The sequence below is a fragment of the Gopherus flavomarginatus genome, chromosome 5, assembly GCF_025201925.1.
Source record: "Gopherus flavomarginatus isolate rGopFla2 chromosome 5, rGopFla2.mat.asm, whole genome shotgun sequence".
NCBI lineage: Eukaryota > Metazoa > Chordata > Testudines > Testudinidae > Gopherus > Gopherus flavomarginatus.
In genome coordinates, this window is record NC_066621.1 from 153998724 (window position 1) to 154021187 (window position 22464).

The 22464-nt window shown below is 47.6% G+C and overlaps 1 protein-coding gene across 6 annotated transcripts in view; it reads right to left on the reverse strand.

Annotated features, from left to right (window-relative positions):
• FRMD6 (FERM domain containing 6) overlaps positions 1-22464 on the reverse strand; it is a 727784-nt gene that overhangs the window by 16680 nt on the left and 688640 nt on the right. For all 6 annotated transcript variants that reach the window (XM_050954687.1, XM_050954685.1, XM_050954688.1 and 3 more), the window contains 6 exons: positions 21440-21530; positions 17356-17435; positions 15967-16043; positions 13142-13328; positions 4329-4484; positions 227-292 (listed from right to left, as the gene is read on the reverse strand). In XM_050954687.1, the coding sequence (XP_050810644.1) occupies positions 227-292; positions 4329-4484; positions 13142-13328; positions 15967-16043; positions 17356-17435; positions 21440-21530 (657 nt within the window). The remainder of the gene's footprint in view (positions 1-226; positions 293-4328; positions 4485-13141; positions 13329-15966; positions 16044-17355; positions 17436-21439; positions 21531-22464) is intronic.

Genomic DNA, 22464 nt, shown 5'->3' on the forward strand with positions numbered 1-22464 from the left:
CATCAAAATGTATTACTGGCACACAAAACCTTAAATTAGAGTGAATACATGAAGACTTGGCACACCACTTCTGAAAGGCTGCCGACCCCTATTCTAGACCATGAAACTTGAGATCAGCAGGTGAGAAAAATGTATCACTGTTTTCATTTCAGACAGCCTGATTTCAGTGAGAAATGCTCAAGATATGAGAGCAAAAATTGGCTGATGGATACATTCAGCTACGTACCTGAAAGATCTGTATGCCCCGCGTTGTCAACCCAAGGGTTAATGAGGCTTCGATTTCCCTTTTGTCCTAAAAAAAATCCACAGTGCTTTTAGTAAATACTTTTCAGTATAAAATAAATATACAGTAGATCCCTGAAGAGAAGAAAGGCAATAGCCTAGGCTGTCATTTTGTGGGAAATAATTGTAGCATTATGCTGTTTAATAATTGCATGCGCATGGCTCAGGTTTCTTGAACACAATACGTAAAAAGGATTTGGGTCTGAGTTATGGGAGGTACTGAGCACCCGCTGCTCTTACCGACTGCAACTGGAGCTGTGGGTGCTCGCACTTCTGAACAATCAGGCCCATACATATATAAATAAAAGCACAGCACTATCAAACAAGTGTGTGTGTGTGTGTGTGTGTGTGTGTGTGTGTGTGTGTGATTTTATATATAAACAACATGGTTTACAATTGGTGATATACCCACAGTTTTGACAGTGGTGTGATACTCAGATACACGCACCCCCATCAAGAATTCCATTACACTCCCTGTCAAAACCACCCAAACATTTTCTAGTTTCTACTTCTATAGCAATATACTAAGCACAACTCCTCTGCATTTCTGAACCAAATACTTTTGCATTCCCATTTGCTACTGGGAAAGATTTTGAAACCTGGAGCCAAAGATCGCACAACTTCCTGAATCGCTTAAGCATACTGCATCTGTTCCAAATACTGGATGTGTTTGAAAGACCTACAATAAATAAATCTACTCCTACTGCGTAGGTATCTTCTCTAATTGCTTCCATCTGCTGCGGAGTAACACCACACAGTCTCAAATGTTCTATACTAGATGTTATGTCATTAAAAATGCACATCAATTACTGGGTTTATTTGAAGTACTTTATGTAAATAAATCTAAGCAAAACTTCTCAACTCAGACCCCAAAAAACAACTCACAGAAAAGTGGCAAATTAAAGAAAGTCTCAGAAAAGGGGGCGTAAAAAACTTTAGGTTTCTGCAGAAGACATTTTAAAAGAGAAGCTCAATTGCGTTTATTTTAAAAGACGACCTATTTTCTGATGTTTAGACAAAAACGTAAAGAGGGCAGGATAGCACACAGAGGCAGGGCTGGAAAAGTCTCTGATGCATGTTAACCCTGGAAATTCAGGCCACATTAGGCATTATCAATCCAGACAAACACCTGTGTTGGAAGGTGTGTGATGTCATTATTGGGCATCATCCGTAAGGGTTTCACAAAGACCGTGGCTTGAGAATTGTTACTATTACAGGCATCCAGGGCTGGGCTGTCATTGTTACAGCCATCAATGGCTGGATCGTGACATTACAATGTGTCCTGTGTAAGGGCTGGTGCATCACCGTAGTGCCCCGGGAGCAGATCAAGATATTGGGATCCTCCATGGCTCCCCTTTGCCGTGGTGGGAGGAGCAAGCTACATCTCGTAACCCCCGTTCACTTGGCCAGCTACTCTGGTCAGTGAGTATAGATGGAAGGGGATGGGGGGGGCCCATCTCAGATTACTTGCACCCAACAGGGGGTACCAGGTGAGTAGCCAGAAGTCACTATCTTAGCAAAGGAGGAACAGGAATGGCAGGGCGATGACAATCTAGCCTTAAGGCAAAAATCAGGTAACCACCACACCTATATGCCGGAATGCGAAAGTAAGAGGCTCCAGATGTGCTGTTTGCAGCGGAGCAGTCCCTACCATTCTGAATCGAGGATTTGAGATTCATTAAAGAGATGGGTATTTGAGAAGGGTTCCACTCCTTGGCATTCACACAGCAAAGCCAAACCCAGGCATGTAACAATGCATAATCTGGGCCAAAAGCTCCAGCGACTGACATGAATTGAGTCCTCTTACAGGCAGGAGAATGCTGACACGACGAGAATTGCCCCAAAGAACCCATCATTGGAGAAATCCTTTTATCCCAGCAACAGGCCAGCTGCACAGCTGGTGGAAGTGGGCATGCCTCTACTGAAAGCAGTGGAGCGTCGCCGATTTATAAAAGGGGTTTGAGAATTAGATAATGGACTTAACCTCTACGCATTTAACAGCTATTAGCCAGGATGGGTAAGTAAGGGTGTCCCTAGCCTCTGTTTGTCAGTTTGTCTGTTTGTCAGAAGGTGGAGATGGACGGCAGGAGAGAGATCACTTGATCATTACCTGTTAATTTCACTCCCTCTGGGGCACCTGGCATTGGCCACCTTTGGTCTGACCCAGTATGGCCGTTCCTATGACACTGCAAGGAAGTCAGTGGGCGTTTTGCCATGGACATCAACGGGAGCAGGATCAGGCCCCAGGTGAGGATTTGGAACAACAGCGCAATAAAAAGGCTTAAAAATTCAATTGAACAGTTCAGGTCCAGAGACTTCAGTGAAGTGACTCCTGATTTCAGCAGAGCGCTTGCTTGAAGTTAAGTATGTGCTTAGGCACATGTCAGTGCTTTGTTGAATTGGGGCCTAGGTGAACCATCATTTAACTTGTGTGACAGACCCAGGCCAGTTGGGTACAGCAGAATAGCAGAAGGCAGATATACTGGCCACTGGATTAACAGTTTTCTGTTCCCTGACTGACCAGAGCAGGGGCTGCTCCAGGCTAATGAGAACACCTGACTCTAGTTAACCTGCAAAGAGTCAGGTGAGGCCATTAAGCTAATGTTACCACCTGAATCTAATTAAGGCCCTGCTGATACTATAAAAAGGGCTCACTCCAGTTAGGCAGAGGAGAGCCAGGGAGCCAGAGGAGAGGAAGTGTGGCTGAAGGGCTGGTTAATGAAGACACCCCCAAACCATGGTTAAAGGAGCCCTAAGGTAAGGGTGAAGAAGGGAGAAGCAGGAGAGCTGTGGGGAAGTGGCCCAGGGAAATGTAGCAACTCTGGCAGTGAAAGGTTGGCTGCCAACAGCTGCTGCCATTAGGGTCTCTGGGCTGGAACTCAGAGTAGAGGGCGGGCCCGGGTTCCCCCCAACCCACCACTACAGGAACATCTCCTGGGAGGGGAAGTCAGGCCCCTGTCAGGACAGGAGGCTAAACTGTTCTGAAATAAGCCCCCAGGGACAACAGAGACTGTGGGAGTTCTCTCACCAACCTCTTTGCTGGCCTCAGTAGACTGTAACCCTGGCCCTAGAGAGAGAAAGGCTACGTGGAAGGTCACAGTGAGCCACTGAGGCTAGCATAAGCCACCTAGAAGTGCAGGACCCACAGGGACAAGGTCAGAGCTCTGCCACACTTGGCTTTAGATCCGTGTAACTGCATTTCAATGGAGTTACTCCTGATTTACAGCTGCGTAAGTGAGAAGAGAAGAGAAGAGAATCATGGCTTCATGTAAACACAGCAGTATTAGAAATGGTTCTATCAGAGCTAATGCTGGCCTCTGTTGAAGCGTAACTGGGTGGTGTTTATTAATGCACCGGTGGGGAAAGGAAGAGAGATGTGGAGGAAGAATACACACTGCTTTACTATTTCACCCATTTAGCCAAATAGGCGGCAAGCAAATGTTGGTCATTTCAAGCACAGACAACATGGAAAAATAAATCTCGCAGCTGTTTCCAGCTGGATGTCATCTCCATAGTATTCAGCATTCGAATCCTCTTTAATAATTCATTCATTGCTGGAATTCATCGTATTTGTAGTTTGCTGTTACTCTGCTCTCCAGCAGACAAACATCTTCTCTTTAATGTGAGGACTATTACAAAACGTCATATGAAACATCAGGCTGTATCAAGCAAATTGCTTCATTTCCAGGAGGAAAGAAATGTAAAATCTGTCATGGAAGGATGAGAAATTACCCCGAAAATCTTGTATGCTGCGCAGCATCCAGCTCACCCATCCCATCAGTATATTATGCCTGCTTTTCATCTTGTCTCTTCTTAACTTTTAAAAATAAAAAGTACTATAAAAAGCAGCAATATCCGGCCTCTTGGAGTTAAGTGCATCATTGATCTGCCTCTAAGACTGATCCATGATAACGATCAAGTGACATCTCAAATGCAGCACTTCCCAAGGCATGCTAGAAATTATTCAAACAGCTGTCCTTTTTAATAAAAAGCGCCCCAAATCAAAAGCATATCATCTGCCCTGCAGATCTGCTGCCCTCTCTCACCTTATACAATCTGTAGTAATGAACAGCGACATCGTCCAGCCGGACTGCCTCCTTAATATATTTAAGATGTGCTTCGGAGGCTGTGAGTGCAAACTGATCTTTGTGCATGTTTGGAATGTGCTTTACGATGTAGTCTTTCCCTCTCTTTGTCAGCACCTGTTAGAAGAAAATCAAGAGACACCAGTCAGTGCCTGCTCTTGGGATGAAAGCAGCAGCCTGCAACTGGCCTGCTGCTTCTGAGAGGCAGGAAAACAGGAACTATTTTTTTAAAGTTAGGTTTCCATGTGGGGTGATGACCTATGGCACCACCTGTTAGTCTATTGCTCTCAGATATTTGCACAATATCTGAGCACCTCACAATTCCCCTGTGAGGCAAGGCAGGGCTAATGTCCCTATGGGGAACAGCAGCAGAGAGAGAATAAGTGACTTGCCCAGGCTCACACAAGAAGTCTGTGTCAGAGGAGGGAAGGGAACCCTGGTCTCCTAAGCCACAGGCTACTGCCCATCCTTCCGGCTACCGTCTGTCACCATGTTCTGCAGCTGAACCGGCAACACTGGGAAGCCACTGAGCTCCTCCCGCTAGCACAGCACAGCTAAGGAGCTGTTACTTAGCACCGAGGAAACAAAATCATAAGCAACAGCGAAGTATTAAAGCAGATCCACTGTTCAGACTTTTAAAGACAGACTGGGGCGTAACAGCCTCCTCCCCACAGTGCTGCCAAGCAAGTTCCCCGGCTCAGCAGGCTTTATTTCACCTTCAGCTGCCCAGAGCTGGATGTGGGCAAAGAGACCCAGCCCCCACCTTAGGGATAACGCACCAGCGGCACTGCTCCCAGAGGGACTGCCAGGGAAAGGGTGGCTGCAGTACTGAGTGCCCCGGAGATATAGGAAGGAAACCGCCACAGTTTGCTAGCCTTTCCCCACCGCTGCCTGGGCCTCGCCCTCCACCTGTCTGCAGTCGGACAGAGGATGATGCAGGCCCCTGCATGGCCTGTGCCCCGGAGAGGGTCAGACTAGCCGATCTAACGGGCCCTCCTGGCCTTTAATGCTATAAAATCTATAGGATGACCTGCTCTCCCTCTCTCCTGGGCCAGGTGTCCTTAAACCTCTCTTCTGCCGAGGGTAGAGGAACCACCTGCCAGGGGAGGTTTCTAAAAGCTCTGGGGTGGTGGGGAGAGCAAGGCAGCACACAGGGCCCAGTGCAAAGTGCACCAGTCAACAGAGACCCAACCCCCGACTGCAACATGCTTTGGGTCAGGCCAAAGCTTTTCAGAAAAGTTCAGCTCCCACAATTGGGCCAGATTTTCTCAGGAACTCAGCACAGGGGGCTGTCGCAAGGATTCATTAGTCAGGGTTTGCACAGCGCTTAGCCAATGCGAGGAGGCTATTACTCCTCAGTGGATCTGATCCTACACAGGGCTGAAATTCCTCCCAATCACAAAAGCACATTTGCAAAGCCCAGACCCTGGCTGTGGAAAGGCTGCGAGCTCCCTTCCGAACCATGTAGAATGCAGCGTTTAACCAAGTGAGCCACTTGCCTTGGGCTTCCACTCAATTATAACAATACTTGGCACTTCCATGGCCCTGAACAGTCACAGCCTTCATGCAGGCAGCTACTGATGACCCCCATTTTGCAGATGTGGAAGCAGGAATGGAGGGGTTAACAGGCAGTGTTGGGAATAGAACACTCCCTACTCCCAGACCCACACTCCAACCACTAGGTCCAACATCGCTGCCCTGGAGGATTGCCGCTTTCTTCATTCATTCTGGCTGCCAGATGTAGTGGGGGTATTACCAGAACATCATTGGCGCTTCTGCTGCAGGATGCTGAGCCTCAACAAACGACCTGACTGATGATCCTGAAATCATCAAACAGCTCCATCATGATGAAATGCCAAGCACGGACTCTCTTCTCCAAGAGGTTAGGTCCCCGAAAACCAGCAATAAGAGACTGTGGCATTTGAGGCCGGCCATGCACCTGCTTTTCAGCTGCAGATGGTCACCACGCTGTCTCACAGCACTGCCAGCATGATGTACTCCACAGTGTGCGTGCTAGGCCGGCACAGCCCCTTACTGCAGCCACATCTGTCGATACAATACCAAGACCAAAGTCCCGCCCACCGTTAGCTACACCGGCAAAAGCACTCTTCTTCCAGCTTAGATGTGCCTACAGTAGGCGCTCTGACAGCTTGGGGATGTGTGTGAATTTTTCACAAGCTTAACTAACTGCCCTGCTAGCAGAACTTCATACCACAGACCAAGCCTGAGAGAGACAGAGACACCTTCCACTTCAATGACATGCCTATGGCAACTTGTGCCAACGCCCTTGGACGTTTTGGGGGAAGAAACCCCATTTTGTTCCCTCACTCTCCCGTTCACCCATACAGTCTCACTAGCCAATGGAGTTTCAGAGAGGTAAGTTCAAGGTAGAATTTGACCTAACAACATAATAAAATGGTATCGTTTTCTCACAACGTATCACCCCGACAGCCTGAAATTCTAGAAGATCAGCTTAGATTAGTGGCCATTATAAGTGGCTATAGACTATATTCATGCTGAGTAGTGGGTTTTATCCTCTGCAATTTCAGAGGCTGGACTAAGACATATGGATATAGAACAGTTAGAACATAAGAACGGCCGGACTGGGTCAGACCAAAGGTCCATCTAGACCAGTGTCCTGTCTTCCAACAGTGGCCAGTGACAGGTAGTAGCGCAGCTGGGGGCGAGCAGGAGGAGTGGCTGCTTCCACTGAGCAGAAAAGTGGCACCTTTAACTTTTACTCACCCGGCGGCACTCCGGGTCTTCGGTGGCGGGTCCTTCAGCCGCTCTGGGTCAGCTGGGATTTTTCTTTTTCTTCGCGGCGGGTGGTGCCTTTTTTTACGTGTTCGCTCCCCCCCTGATGCTAAAATCTGGCTTCGCCACTGATGCCAGGTGCCCCCAGAGGGAATGAACAGGTAATCACCAAGTGATCCATCCCCTGTTACCCATTCCCAGCTTCTGGCAAACAGGGGCTAGGGACACCATCCCTGCCCATCCTGGCTAATAGGTTCATGGAGGACAGGTCCATCAATGGCTATCTAGTTCTTCTTTGAACTCTGTTATAGTCTTGACCTTCACAACATCCTATGGCAAAGAGAGGCTAAAACACGGGAGTGGGGAGGTGTGTGTTTTTATTTTCTATTTTTATTAAGTTCGACTCTTCCATGATGTTCACAGTGCACACAAGGTTCTCTGGATGTGAACATTTGCACAGAGATCTTTACATTAACAATCATTCAGTATTTGTATGCAGAGATGCAGCCACTCTCCATAGACTCCACCTCCGAGAAAGCTGTCAGTTATTTCACTGGCAGCAAGATGTGGCCTAATGTGTGCTCCTGGAAAGGACTTCATTTAAGCAATTTTCAGGTGGTAAAATGTGGATAAATATCACAGTGCGAAGGGCTGTTCTTGAGCCCTACCCTCTGAGACAAGGAAGCTGGCGAGTCTCTTAGAAAGCCTACTTAGGTATTTAGCAGAATCTAAACAGTACCAGCTGAGCACTTCACTTGGATGTCGCTCACTCTGAAAGCCATGGTCAGAGATAAGCATGTGTGGATCTGAAGAAGAGCTTTGCCCTTCGGCCTCATTTAACCAACTGTGTTGGTTAAGTATAAAAAAACCCTACACTCCTAACCGCCAGAAAAAGCCCTAGTGTAGATGCAGCAAAAAAGTCCTTTTGGTGATACAATGCAGTTTGTTTGGGGAAGTGGTATAGTTATACCAGCAAAAGAACTTTTATAAGCTGCATCTCCACTTGGAGGATTTACCAATATAGCTGTACTAGCAAACCTTTCTTTGTGTAGTGTGACAAAGTTCCTCCTCTACCTTGGCGGGTCCAGCGCTTATTGGTGGATTTGCTCGCCTCACAGATTTACCCTGTGGGTCAGGAGACAGCCCAGAGACCTTTCCCTCTGGTAGAAGCCACAGTCCAGGTCAATTCCTCCTGTGTTTGATCAGGAGTTGGGAGGTTTGGGGGGAAACCTGGGCCTACCCTCTACTCCAGGTTCCAGCCCAGGGCCCTGTGGATTGCAGCTGTCTAGAGTGCCTCCTGGTACAGCTGCATGACAGCTACAACTCCCTGGGCTACTTCCCCATGGCCTCCTCAACACCTTTATCCTCACCACTGGACCTTCCTCCTGATGTCTGATAACGCTTGTACTTCTCAGTCCTCCAGCACTATGCCTACTCACTCTCGGCTCCTTGCGCCTCTTGCTCCCAATTCCTCGCGTGCACTTCCTCTCCTCTGGCTCCCTGGCTCCCCTTGGCCTGACTGGAGTGAGCCCTTTTATAGCATCAGAGGGGCCTTAATTAGAGTCTGGTGCTTAAGAGCCTCACCTGACTCTTAGCAGGTTAATTGCAGTCAGGAGTTCTCATTAGTCTGGAGCAGCCCCTGCTCTGGTCACTCAGGGAACAGAAAACTGCGTATCCAGTGGCCAGTATATCTCCCTTCTACTACTCTGCTGTTCCCAGCTGGCCTGGGTCTATCACAGTAGACAAGGCCTTAGTGTTCACAGAGAGAAGTATAGTGATCCACTACAGACAGCTATTCACGACCAGTTTTCAAACAGGTTATGGCCCCCTTCCTAACAAAGAAAAAGGACAAAGCACCTACGAGCACAGAGTGACCTACACGTTAACAAAGCTCTTGGGAACTCACAAAGTTGCAGCGGGATTATCCTAGTGTGCAAGAAATGGGACTGACTCCCCAAAAGCAGATTGTTACTTCCTTTTTTGGCTAGCGATTTCAAAGGCAACCCCCCAAATCCCACTAAAACTCCATGTGAACTGAGTGCCTAACTCCCTTAGGCTCTGTGGTAACGCTTTAAGGCTGGGATCGTCAAGCATTTCAGCAACAGGTTATGAGACCAGTTGGCTAAATTCCACCCATTTAAGTACACCCCAGTGTACTAAAACAACTTTCTGAAGTGATTTTTTAGATGCTGTGAGGGACATGCAGCGACTCTGGGCTAAGAAAACAAAGTATTTACTCTTCAGCTACACCGGGAGTTGGCCAACACCAGTGAGCTCTGTTCAAGAGAATAAGGTCAGCAATCAACAGGGACAACAGTGCCTACATCTTTAACATCCAATGGCTACTGCAAAACCATTGACACCAACGAGTCACTTGATGGTCAGGGTGGACAGCGGCTGAAGATGATTTTCCAGGGTGATGGCCGAAGAGCAAATGCAAACTTTGGAAGCATAAGCAGGGGCACATTGACTAGCAGCAGGCAGGTGTTAACACTGCAAATGGCACGAGCGAGGCCATTACTGCAACACTGCGTCCAGTTGTGGCATCCACACTTCAGAAAGACGTTGACGGGTTGTGGGGAAGAGCTCTGAGAAGGATTCGAGATAGTTGCTGAAAATTTTTCATCCCTCAATGAACCTCCCGCCTGCCCTCACCAAAAGGCATCAAAATGGAATATTTCCCATGGAAGTTTCCATTTTCATGAAAAGCCTTTGTGAAGAGCTCTGCTTGCCATACTGCCCTCTGTTCAGGACAGACGTACAGCAGTGGTACAGTGGGGGCACAGTGACGAGGTGTATAAACCCCACTCCAGAACTGAAGGGATTAAGGAACAGCTCTGGGCCCAGATCCACTAAGGTGACCAGACAGCAAATGTGAAAAATCGGGACAGTGGGTGGGGGGTAATAGGCTTCTATATAAGAAAAAGCCTCAAATATCAGGGCTGTCCCTTTAAAATCAGGACATCTGGTCACCCTAAACTCCAACCCTCTATCCCTCCATGGCGGGCCCCAGTTGGAGGAGGAGCTTAAAAGGGAACCAGACAACTCAGAAGGGGCCAGACAGGGCAGGGCAGAGACGGACCCTGAGAGCTCCTGAGGGAGGGTGCGGCAGAAACCATTCGCTGGGAGAAATGCCTGCCTGCTGAGCCTTGTGGGGCTGCAGCTGCTGCTATTTGCTTTTCCTTTATTACCTTGCCTCAGACTTCAAGGCTTCGGGTGGGTGGTGGAGGATAGGAAGCGGCCCAGGGAGAGGCAGCCTTGAGCTCTGCCTTTTAGTCACTGTATGGCCTTGAGTGTCACTACTCACCTGCCTCAGTTTCCCTAAGTGTAAAATGGGATTGTTACAGTTGTGGCACATAAGCGATTAGTTAATGGCTGCCGTGTGACAGTTTACACTTGTCAGGTGTTGCAGACGGGTTACATATCACTTCTGTTTATTTTCAAGGGAGCAGGGACAGCGAGAAAAGAGCTCATTTGTCTGCAGGCTGACAGTTCTATAAAGGGTTTAAAGTTTAACGAACTCCCAGCTGGGCTGAAGGCTTGGATACACTGTTCCATCCTGATGCACTTTCAAACCAGGTGAGATGTAAGCTCCTGAAATGGGAGGTTTGAAATGGAAACACTGGCTCAACCCTGCTCTAAGTGTGTAATCAGCCTACACTGTGAGTGCACTCATGCCTTCACTAGGGGGTGTCATCTGGAGTGTTTTAACATGCAGCAAAAGCTCACAACCAGCCAGCAAAGCACATCGGAGATGGCAAGTGGCCACATTAACCCACAGGCAAAGAGAAATAACCGTCTGTGCACTAATCAAAGTAAGGCCCCGCTCCTGCGAACATGCACAGGGGTAAAGTTACCTATGTGCATAAGGGTTTGCAAGACTCAAGTGCATGATACATGCAGGTTGGATGCAGCTGAAGAGCCATGAAGAATCCCAAAGAACTGCTAAAAAGGCCACGAGCCTGACAATTTGCGTGAACTAAATAATAATTAAAAAAAAACCTCTTTCTGGTAGAGCTCCCTTTAAACAGTATCACTTGGCATTTAAAAATCACCCTAGCAGGGTTTTATGAAGGCATTGGTGCTCCCCTGCTGATGTTTATTAGCCTTTTCAGCAAAGGGGAAACTGACTAAGGGCCCCCTCCATACATGTAGTTAAGCCCGTGCTTAATTTAAGCACCTGAGAAGTCCCAGTGGACCGCTTGCATACTTAAAAGTTAAGGGCTTTTCTGGACCAGGGCTTCTAAAGGAGAAAACAGTGAAACTGACTATACATAAGGTGCTGTGTAAAAACCCAACTGACTAAATGGAGAGCGATGACTTTTTCCCCACCAGCATCTCTCAGCAACCACACTCTGGTAACTGCAGCAGGTGCCGGTATGACAACATTCGAGGACTGAAACGTGACTCACACCTGTTCTCTGGTGCAGGACAAAGGCTGGCCCCATCTTGACTTTTGGTTACGTGCACCCCGGCTGGCTTCTGCTGCGGAGAGCGATGCAGAGAAAGGAGAAGAAGATTCACACTGCCTGCGCCATGGCCATGAAGGAAGGGGGCTGCCAGAGGAAACAGCTGGGCTGGGAGGTGGGCAGGCTTGAGCAAGATACATTTCTGTAGCTTCCTTATGTACAATTTTAAACCCATTAAAATAACTTCAGGGTGTGGGTTTCCAGCTGGACGGCACAATCTCATCTGTAGATTATGCTGGTCCTGTAGTACCACTGGGGACTCTCTGTTCTGGACAGACCTTCCATGGTCGCACAGTTTACAGACTGTAAACATCTCCAAGACAGGACTGCAGCCTCCTCCTAAGTGTGTCCTGCATGAATCTTACCCAATAACGACACCACCACCTATCAGCTAGCCACACTACAGTCACAGGCTCCAGGTGATCCAACAATACAGCAGGAAATGGACCACTTGCACCTACTGTCAGAGTACAGTCTTAACAGCACCTGCCACTCCCACGTGAAGACAGGAGCGTAACCCAGGAGCCATGCGGACGGTGATGGGCAGAGTGCAGGAGGGGACGACTCACTCTCTCTGGAAAGTTGAAGAACCACACAAACCCCCCACTCACCAGAGCCCCCAAATGAGCTGGGGCTGAACGGCCCCTCTCTGCACACTGGGCTGCTTCCTTCACCTCTGGAGGGACACACGAGCAGCTGTGCCGAGGGTGGGAGAAGCAAGGACTCAGATCTGGAGCTCTGGCAGTCCAGCGATGGCTGGGTGGTGGAGCAAGAACTGGCCAGCTCAGCACAGGCCCAGCTGACCCTGCAGAGCAATGGGGTGTGTGCGGGTACAGAGGACCCAAGTGTGCACATGCTGAGTGCACAGCCTGGCTTCGCCATCCCTGCAGCCCACACTACTCACTATTACTATCCGTACACAGACTCTAGTCCATCCATTGCAGCTCTGGGGGAAGCAGGCCCTTGCTTTGGGCTACCTGGCCCAGCTGTGTGCTGCCGAGTTCCCACCAGCCCGTGGCTTAGTCCGCAGGCCTTTCCAGTTTCGCTGCCGAGAGCCCTTCCCTCTCTCCGGAAATCTGAGTGCACCGAACGTAGCATGAACATAGGCCAGGCAGGGATCTTCTTGGTCATCAAGTCCAGCCCCCTGCTACCATAGGCCACCCTGGCACATAATCCCCCCAGGCGTCTTCGGATAACAAACAGCGAGCACTGTGATGAAGGAGAAACACCGCAACCCTGAAGCCCAAGCACAGCATCTGTGTTCAGTCCCTACGATGAGCCCACTCCCTTGCCCAGCATGCATTTCCCACTATGCACAAACATACCCATCTTCCCCCCTGCCCTGACGCAGGATCCTGCCACGTGGAGTGGATCAAAATGATGCTACTGGCAGCTATGACCACTTGGGTTCCCTCTCCCCTACCAAGCTCCCATTTACGGTATTTCTTGTCCCAATGCATGTCGCGTTCCCTCCGCCTTTGGAAATGAGCGGGGGAAGAAGGCAGTCATGCACACGGAGGCACACCAGACGGCACAGCCCACGGCACGTACCCATGCAGGGAAGTAAGCCTCCGGCTCGAAGTATTTCCCATAGTGCTTGTTCCTTTTGAAGCTCCCCAGGTCGGCCTGCAGCGCGAAGGCTGCCAGCAGGAAGTAGGCCTCCTCGCGCAGCACACACTGGGAATGCAGCACTTGTTTTCTCAGGTGCCAGTAATAGTAGTACCTGGCTGTTCTGTCACTGCGAAGAGAGAAGAAAAGCAGAACCGTGAGCGCATGCACGACAGAACGAACCTGCCCCGCGGACCATGGGTCCCTGATGCAAACCAGGCTGCTCAGCAGCACGCTGCCACCTCCAGCACCTTTCCCCTTGCAAAACAAAGTCATTTCCAAACGCTGGGGCGACAGGTGTCTGGGAGCGCTGGGAAGCTACACAGGGGTCAAATGCGCCTCCAGGCTACATTCGTCACCGGCCCCATCTCAGAGCTCCCAGCTAGAGGGCAGGGGCAGAGTCTCCAGCCTTCAATACGCCTCAGAGGCTCTGCCTGGGACTCTGACCCAGCGAGGCAGCTAGCACAAGGCGCTGTCATGAAGGACACTCACGGGAGGGCATCTGAGGAGAAGGCAGCAGGGAGGTGGGGCCCGCCAGTGCAGGGAGGGAGCTGAGGCTGGGGCAGAACTCTCAGCTGATTCAGGAGTGCACAGCAAGGATGCTGAGAAAGGAGGCCGGGGATTGCAGGGAGGAACTGGGGGAGCAGAACGGCCGCTTATGGGCGCTGATGTGGTGAGGACAGCTTAGGGAAGGAATTGGAGCTAGGGATCCTGCCTGATTCCCATGTCCCTCCTCAACTTACTCAGAAGTTAGCTGCCCCCCAGACCCATCTCATCCACTGCTCCAGTAGGCATCTCATAGCACCTGCTTTCCTCCCCTCCCCATGGTATCTCTGGGTGGCTGAGTACAGGCAGGTCTTGCCTGAGCACAGGACAGCGGGGATCAGGAGGCACAGGCACCCTTACATCTGTGCACACTGGGCAGGTATGAGAGGAAAGGGATATGGGTGTCTGGTGCAGCCAGGTGCTTGTTGTAATGTTAGCTCTGTCCCTGGTTTCTACCTCTCCTTGCAAGGAGGGAGCTGTGCTGCCAGGGGAAGAGGGTCAGGTCCAAGGAGCAGCAGTGAGACACAGGCTCGTGCGGAGGATGCCCTGCCATGCACCGAGACTGCGGATCCTTCAGGTCTGGAGGTTGCTACTGACAGAGCTAGCATCTTTTAATGGCTCTACGTTCACCTGCACGTTATTAAGGAGCTCGGACCTGGGGCCTCACTCCTGAGGTGGGGGGCAGTGTCGCTCCCTTTCATGGTGGCTGGCGCAGACCTGGTACACAGTGATGGCTGTCAGTCAATGCCCTCCCCGTGGGGCTCTCCCCATCCCCAGGGCTGGGAGCTGGGGCCTGGATGGGCAGCATCCAGCAGCTGCAAAGGACTAATCAGATGCAGAGGATGCAGGGGAGGGACCTATCGGGAAGTGGACCAATTGGGGGTCTTTCTGGATCTGCAACGTTTGCTCCACAAAAAACACGGGACATTGCCTCCTATTTGAAAACAGTGGAGGATCAAACAAGAAGCAATGTCCAGGAAAACTCAGACGTACGGTAACCCTACCCTAGAGAAACTACATGAACACCATACAATCCTATCATAACAGAGGAAGTCACCACTAAAGAATTCCTAGGTCAAGGTTTTCTGTTGTGCACACATCTGTGTGGGTACTGCCTGTGCAAAGGACAGGGGATTGCCCATCTATATAAATACAGTGAAAAGTTCATGTAAACAATGCATAACTGATTCAGGTTCTTAGTCATTTTCCTGTGTTTTCTTTAGTGAACAATTTCCCACTCGAATTAAAATAGCTATTCCCAGTAGTCTGCAAACCCTAAACACAATCACAGTACTTCTCCACCTTTCTTGTACCTCCAGGACTGAAGCTGCTAGCCAGTCCCTCTTACGGTTGGCAAGTAAAATACTTGAAAACAGCTCAGCCCTGACCTGTGCTGGAAAAGACTCTACCATATTTCTAAGCAGCGACTAGCTTAACAGGAAGAACATATTGCAATTTTATTTACCTATTCCTGACATCTTCGGGTGACAGTCTGATCTCACACAGACTCAGATCTTGCAAACAGGCTTATTTACACATCTCAGTAGCCCCGGTGATCAAGGACTTACATTGATAGAACCCCCAATTTCCAAGAGGTAGGGGTTGTGTGGAAGTTGCTCACACAAATACGCACACCCAACTGCAGGCACACATTGGCTAATAGGATAGAGGAGGCTATACAACAAGCAAACGGACAGCTGAGGCAATACTAGCTTGTGCACGTGCTGCTACAGTAAAACGCAGGTCCAATCATGGGTACATGCATTTTTGCGATGAGCCACATCATCCTTCTTTTTGGAAAGTTTGGCTCGGTGGCATAGATTGTTAATTGAACAGAAGCTGAATTCTGCCTGCTTTTTGAGATACAATGGAAAAATACAACAAGTTGTAAACCAACCTGCTCAAACTGTATCACAAAAGACTCATTGTATTTTGCTAAAGTAAAAAACAAAACAATTTCTCCCCGCTCAGACCAGCCACAGAGGAGCACTTTGCTAATGTTAATCTTTATAAGGATAGAAATATGAAATTGATTGAGTAAAGGCTAGTTACAAATAATTTTTTCTAGCAATCTGCTGTTACTGAGGGTCTATGACAAAATTACAATACATGCAATGAACTCTAACCAAAAAGGAATAAGCCAAGATATTTTCTATTTTTTCCATTAACACCACAGCATCTTTTGGTGCAAAAAGGCATTCTTTGGAATATTTTCCCCTTACCTGATCAGTCTGCCATTTTCCACATAATATTGCACTCGAAAGTGGATAATCATCGGGGGACCAAACTGGTCAATGCCCTGCAATGGAGAGAAAATATTCAGAGTTCCTTCCACAGAAGACATAAAGAAACCATTGAGAATGTAATTTTTTGCAAAGTTTGCTGTGAAATCAGAAAGATAATGCAATATTTGATGTCCTGTATCAGGTTCTCTCAGTGCAAAATTTATCATGACCACCACATCCACAAAACCAGAGAAGGTGGAGCTAGTGCAACAATGTAGATCAAAGTCTGGCTCTTTTTCTAAATTGGACATTTTTCACAAACACGTTTTGAAGTTTTCAAAATATTCCTTTTTTTGGAAAACTTCCAAGGGAAAAATATTTACCCTGTTGGCTGTTTGATATATTTTATCCCTTCATTTTTCATGCATCTTTTTCTGAGTTGCCAATTTCATATGGCCAGGTTAGTTACAGGGGAGAATATTTCTCAAAATGAGAAAGCTTCAGTTTCCATTTCAAAGCAGAAAAGGTTTTGTGTTCAACAGTTACTGGATTTCAAAAATGGGCAACGGGGAATTCTGAGGAAAATTCTGCAAAAAAATTAAGAGGAAACATTCATGTTGTTTTGAACCCCCCCCCCCCAAGATTCCTGTGAATTTTTTAAAAAAGTAGTTTCTAGTAGCAGTAAAGGGGAGAGGGAGGACAACACAGATACCAGTATTGTGTTTGGAGTTTGTTATTTTAATGCATTTCTCTCTGTTATCTACAACCTAGAAGGGATGCTATAGAATCTGTCTAGGTTGGAACTTTTCTGTAGAGATTCAACTCACATTCACCCCCACTGCTTTCCTTTCAGTGACCTCTTGTCTCTCATTACAAGAATCCATCCCCTAACCATTCTTGTCTGACATCTCCTACCTCAGAGCTTGGTATATGGATTGACTAGTTTTGACAGATCTGCCGGTGATCATGAGGGCTAATGCTCTGGGGTCCTAATGTAGTTCCCAGGTTTCCCCAAATATTCCGTAATTTAGCCTCCCAGACATCCTGCAGTCCAGCAGTATTCAACTGCCATGTAGGTAATCTTTATTTTCTCAAATTTTTCATTTATAAATCACTTAATGATTAATGAGAACTTCAGATCCCCTCTTGTTTTGCAGGTAGAGTGGGACACACATTAAGAAGTCTTTTTGAGCATGCTGTGCCACTCTCATCAGTAACAGTTGATTTGTTTTTAGTTAATTTTGAATGCTTCAAATTTTCTTCTTCATCTTATAAATTATGCACCCTTCAAACCTTCCCCTAAGGTGTAACAGCTCCAGCTATGTGAAATGCTGAATCTGTAGAGAGGAAATAACTGACCCCTCTCAACCCAACTCATGGTCATACCTTGCTAGCTTCTTTCTTCCATTCCTTTGGGCAGTATTTGTAGAGTTTCTGTGACAATTCCATATACACATGCTCATTGTCTGCATTAGAAAGGGTGGGGATAAGAAAGGAGAATGCAAATGGTTCCCCAAGATTTCTTTTAAAAAACTTACTATAAAAATCTCACATCCACAGTTACACAAGCTCCCAAATATATTTCAAAAGAAGAAAATGCAGTATTATTTAAACACTCTCTAGCGTAAACAACAAATCCACCTATTTCCTGTGGAAAAGTATCAGATCTTCATCCATGGCATTGGCGAATATTCCATATCCTCATCTTTCTCATGCCCGAGAGGTTCTAGAAGCATCTTTCTAGATTCCTTGCAAGAGCTAGCCCTCACAGGTAGAAGCCAGTGACTATGCAGTGTGGCGGCACGTTCTTGCTTTCTATATAACTACAGCACTATAAGAAACATTTATTGTGCTTACTCTTATCAAAAAGGACAGTAACATCCCTGGTGCTTTGTTTAGCCCTCCTGTTTGAAGTCTGAGGGTATGTATGTCCACACTGCAAGTAAAAACGCGCAGCTGGCCCTGGGCTAGCGGACTCAAGCTTACAGGGCTCGGGCTAAGGGGCTGTTTATTAGCAGTGTATACATTTGGGCTTGAATTGCAGGATAGGCTCTGGGACCCTGGAAGGGTCCCAGAGCCCGGGCTGCAGCCTGAGCCTGGAATGTCTATACCACAATTCAACAGCCCCCTTAGCCGGAGCCAGCTGGCACAAGCCAACCACAGATGTCTAACTGAAGTATAGACATACCCAGAGTGGTTAATCACTCCCTGAGGGGCAGAGCTGAGTTAAGCAGGGAAACGTGACACAGGAAAGTCACTTGCTAGGCGAATTCAAGAGCTGCAGAGGCAGCTAACAGGAGAGTTTTGGAGAGTGTGTGAAAGGCTCTTTTTTCCAGGTTCAGATGTATATGCGATTTCAAGATAGCCAGCCATGGAACAATGGTGGTGACCTGCAATGGATGTGCCGTGTTTTCTTTCCTGCCTGAAACCAGAAGAGACTGTCTGTGCCTGAAGTGCATGTTGGTGGCTGTGCTGGAGAAAAGGATTCTTGGATTGGAGGAACAAGTAGAGACACGGAGAAGTTTCTAGACAGCCAAGTTCGGGAAACACCAGTACCCCAGGTTCAAGGAAGAAAGGAGCTGGCCACCAAGGAACTGGAGAGGAAGGATGTCAGAGAAGCGATCTGGTGGTTTGCAACTACCAGAAGTAAGAGGTCACAGAGGCATCCACTGTGGCTGGAGATAGATGAAGAAGGGCAGCCGGTGGCCAGGAGAGAGAAAAGGACCAGGAGGAATTCCACCGAGCTAGACGTTTCCAATCAATACCAGGATCTCAATGTGAAATCTGGGGAAGAAACCTCTCAATACCCAGCTGTTCCAAGGGAATGGACAGATGTGCAGGGCACATCTGGGGTTGGCAGCTTGGCCCAACCTGTAAAATTATTAAGATTGCCCACAAAGTTCTCCAGCTATCCAAGGAAGACAGATAATCCTTGTTGGGGTTCAGTACTCAGAAGAATCTAAAGAACATTCGCCAAGGGACAGGCAGACAACAGGGTGGTGTGCTGCTTTCCCAGAGCTAAGACATGAGACCGGACAGGCTTCTGAACCTGACAGGCAAGGATCCACTGGTGATGGTTTATATTTGGCACTAATCACACCACGTTGCAGGATATATCTCAGATAGTCGATCACTTCAGGAAACTCAGAAGCATGCCCAAGCCATTGTCTCTGTGATTCTGCCTGTCCCACGAGCAAAGGAAGCCAGAAGGCAAGCAAACCATTGGTTAGGCAAGTGGCATAGAGTTTTGGTTAAGTGGAATATTGGTTCCTCTTTTACTGAGGTGGAAGTAATCCTAACTCGACGCTCCCTGTGTCCCCATAGAAGGTCAGGGATTGGCTGGCTTGAGTAGTCAGGAGGGTGTTAAACTAATAATAAAAGGGGAGGGTAAAAAGAGGGACGATATAAGCACTCAAACACAAAATCAAGATGAGAACAAAATTAATCAACGAACCAAAGGACATGGAGACGAAATTCCTGAATTGCTCGTACAGCAATGCTAGGAGCCTGAGTAACGAACAAGAGGAATTGGAATTGCTCATTTGTGAGCATAACTTTGATCTAGTTGGTATTATTGAAGTCTAGTGAGATGATTTGCATGATCTGAATATTAAAATCAGTGGTTATAACCTATTTAGGAAGGTGTGAGTGGGCAAAGCAGAGGGGGAAGGGCACCCTATGTCAAAGATGGCATTATCTGTTTCTGTGTCACTGATAACTTAGAAGAAAATGATCTTGAATGCTTATGGGTCAGTGTCCTAACAGATAAAGCACAAGATGGTGGTCTTTAACAGATACCAATTAATATCCCATATCACACCAAGAAACAGGATGACCCTCTCCTTACGTACCTATCTATAAAGTGTAGGAAAAAAGCTGAATGATCATGGGGACTTCGTGATGAGTGACACATGCTGGAAGTCTCATACCACCAGTAACAGAAGGTCTGTGGATTTTCTAAATATTATAGACGACAATTTCCTAACTCAAAAGTGCTGCCTCCAACATGGGGGAATTCTATACTAGACCTTGCCGGAATCGCATGCAGGGGAAGTGTTGCTTTCAGAGCCCCCCTCAACTCCTGCCACTGCCAAATGGATCTCAAACATGGGAGTCGCTACTGGGAGCTGGATTTTTCCTGGGCAAGGCAGCACGGCCCAGATCCTTAAGGGTGTTTTGAAATCACTAGAAGTTAGGAGCCAAAATACCCTTGAGACTCTGGGCTGGAGCTCCAAGTGAATGATCAAAGCCTTTAGAACTAATGCAACCCTGTAGACCCAGTCCCCTAATTTGATTTGCATGATCAAGGTCTTCACTGGATAGTAAAGGCTTCTCAAATAAACCCCAACCCCTACATTTCTCTTGCTGAGTAACTTCAGAAGAGAGCAGGGCACTCTATGTACGCCTACACAGCATACCGAGTCCGAGTCCCCCTCCTGTCCACATAAAAAATCATCCTGACTCGGCTCAGCAATCACTCAGGTCTCCAGTCCTAGGACCCTGTGAGGCGGGTGGGTCAGAGCCAGAGTCCTGCTGAGAGTCAGGTCCAAGCCCTGTCATTGTGCAGTGTGGACGCAGCTCAAGATGCAGACTGAATCCACGAGCCCGGGACCCTCAGACCTGGGTTTACGATGCAGTGCAGATGTACCCTCAGACCCTGATTCAGCCAAGAAATTGCGCAAGTGCTTAAATCCCATTGACTTCGATGAGAATTAAGCATGTACTCAAGGGCTTTGTTGAACAACTTGGTTATGTACTGAATTGGAGTCTTGTTGCAGCACGGCACTCCGCACATACTGCAACTCCTCGGACATTTCAGCCTTGTGTGGTTAGTCTGCACTCCAGGATTTGCCTAGCAAACACCCCTCCAAGAGATGCTGCTTGGTGAACAGATAAGGAAGTAAACAATCTAGCATAAAAGCTGCGAGGGATTTTGAAGGACACCAAAACACATTGACTCAACATGCAAAGAGGAATTATTTGTTTTTTGAAGTGGTGATTTAACAGCACTCCAGGAACTATGAAAAGTACGTGGGAGTGCCTCATTAACAGCAGCAGTGCTCACCCGGGGCTTGAGCCAACTCTCACTGACTTTAATGCGGACTGACTGGGTTCCCTGGTGATGAGACAATATCAGAGAGCACACGACAGTTTGTTTGAACACACAAAATATATAGAAAACTGCAAGAAAATAGAACTTAGGCGTGAGCCAGCTCCAAAGCAGAGCCTTATCCTGTCACCAATCAGGGCACACAATGAACGGGGATTTCCGGGTGAAAAGGGACCGTGATACAATGGACAATACTTTATATTTATCATCCCTTGTTATAATAATGCTCAAGTGGTTTAATCAACTTTTCACTCATGACGTGGCAGGTTTACTCTTATCCTGGCAACCCGGATACTTCTGATGCGCATCTGTATGTGACATAGCATTGTTTCAAGTACGCAACTTCAGACTGAGACTTACTTTGTATGACGCTGAGTCCAAAGAGATGACAATCCCTTAACCTCAGAAGGTCGCACACCTGGACAAGTAACTCACGACACAATATTTTAACCTGCAGCAGAAAAACACAGGATTGAAAACATTAATTAGAATCTGTCAATATGTTCTTCAGGTGTTTTATAATCTTTAATCAAGCCCCATCCTGAATCCATTGTACATTCACGGCTTCCACTGAAGGTCAATGGGAGCTTTGAGTGTGTACCAAGAAATGTAAAACATTAGGCATATACATTATGTATTCTGGAGACCATGCATACTCCAAATTCCAGCTGATCCCATTACCCAGTGCACGAGACAGACATTTAACTTCCCAAAGGACAGCCAAGATGGTCACTACTTTTGATATCAGTCTAACAAAATATTTGCCTCTAAAAATAAAATGTTTGCTACAGGCAAGGCCTTTCACACCTACAGGCCTTGGCTACAGTGCAACAGATCCAGTGTCACTTAGGACCTCAAGGGTGTCGCTATACTGTAGGTGGTGGCCACTCAGCACTGCACAGGAAGGACTAAACTCTGATCTTCTTCAAGAATGAAAACCAGTCTTGTGCAGAGGGCTGGTGTTAGGCCTAGGAACTCCCAAAGACCCAGGATCTTAGTTCTGCACAGTCCCTGAGAAGGGACAAAACTTACCACTTGTGATAAAAAGAGGATCTTTTTTAGTGGTATCAGTACTAGGGCTTAGTTATGACACAGTCCAACAATTCAAATTCCAGCCAGTAGAGGGCTGTGGGTCAAAACCCCATTAGCCCACATATTACGATGTATAGGACTCACAAGAGTTTAAGAATAAAGCAAACTAAAAGTGACCCCCACATTGCTGCTCCTGTCATTTGCAGTACAGTTTTTCTTCCCGTTGAAGTTCTCCCAAAAGGCCTGGTTCTCCATTGCCCTGCACTGTGCACAGTAATTTACACAGGGAATCAGGCACACAACTCCTCATTCAGAATCTCATTAATCTGTGGAGTGGAACAATTGTTGTTTCT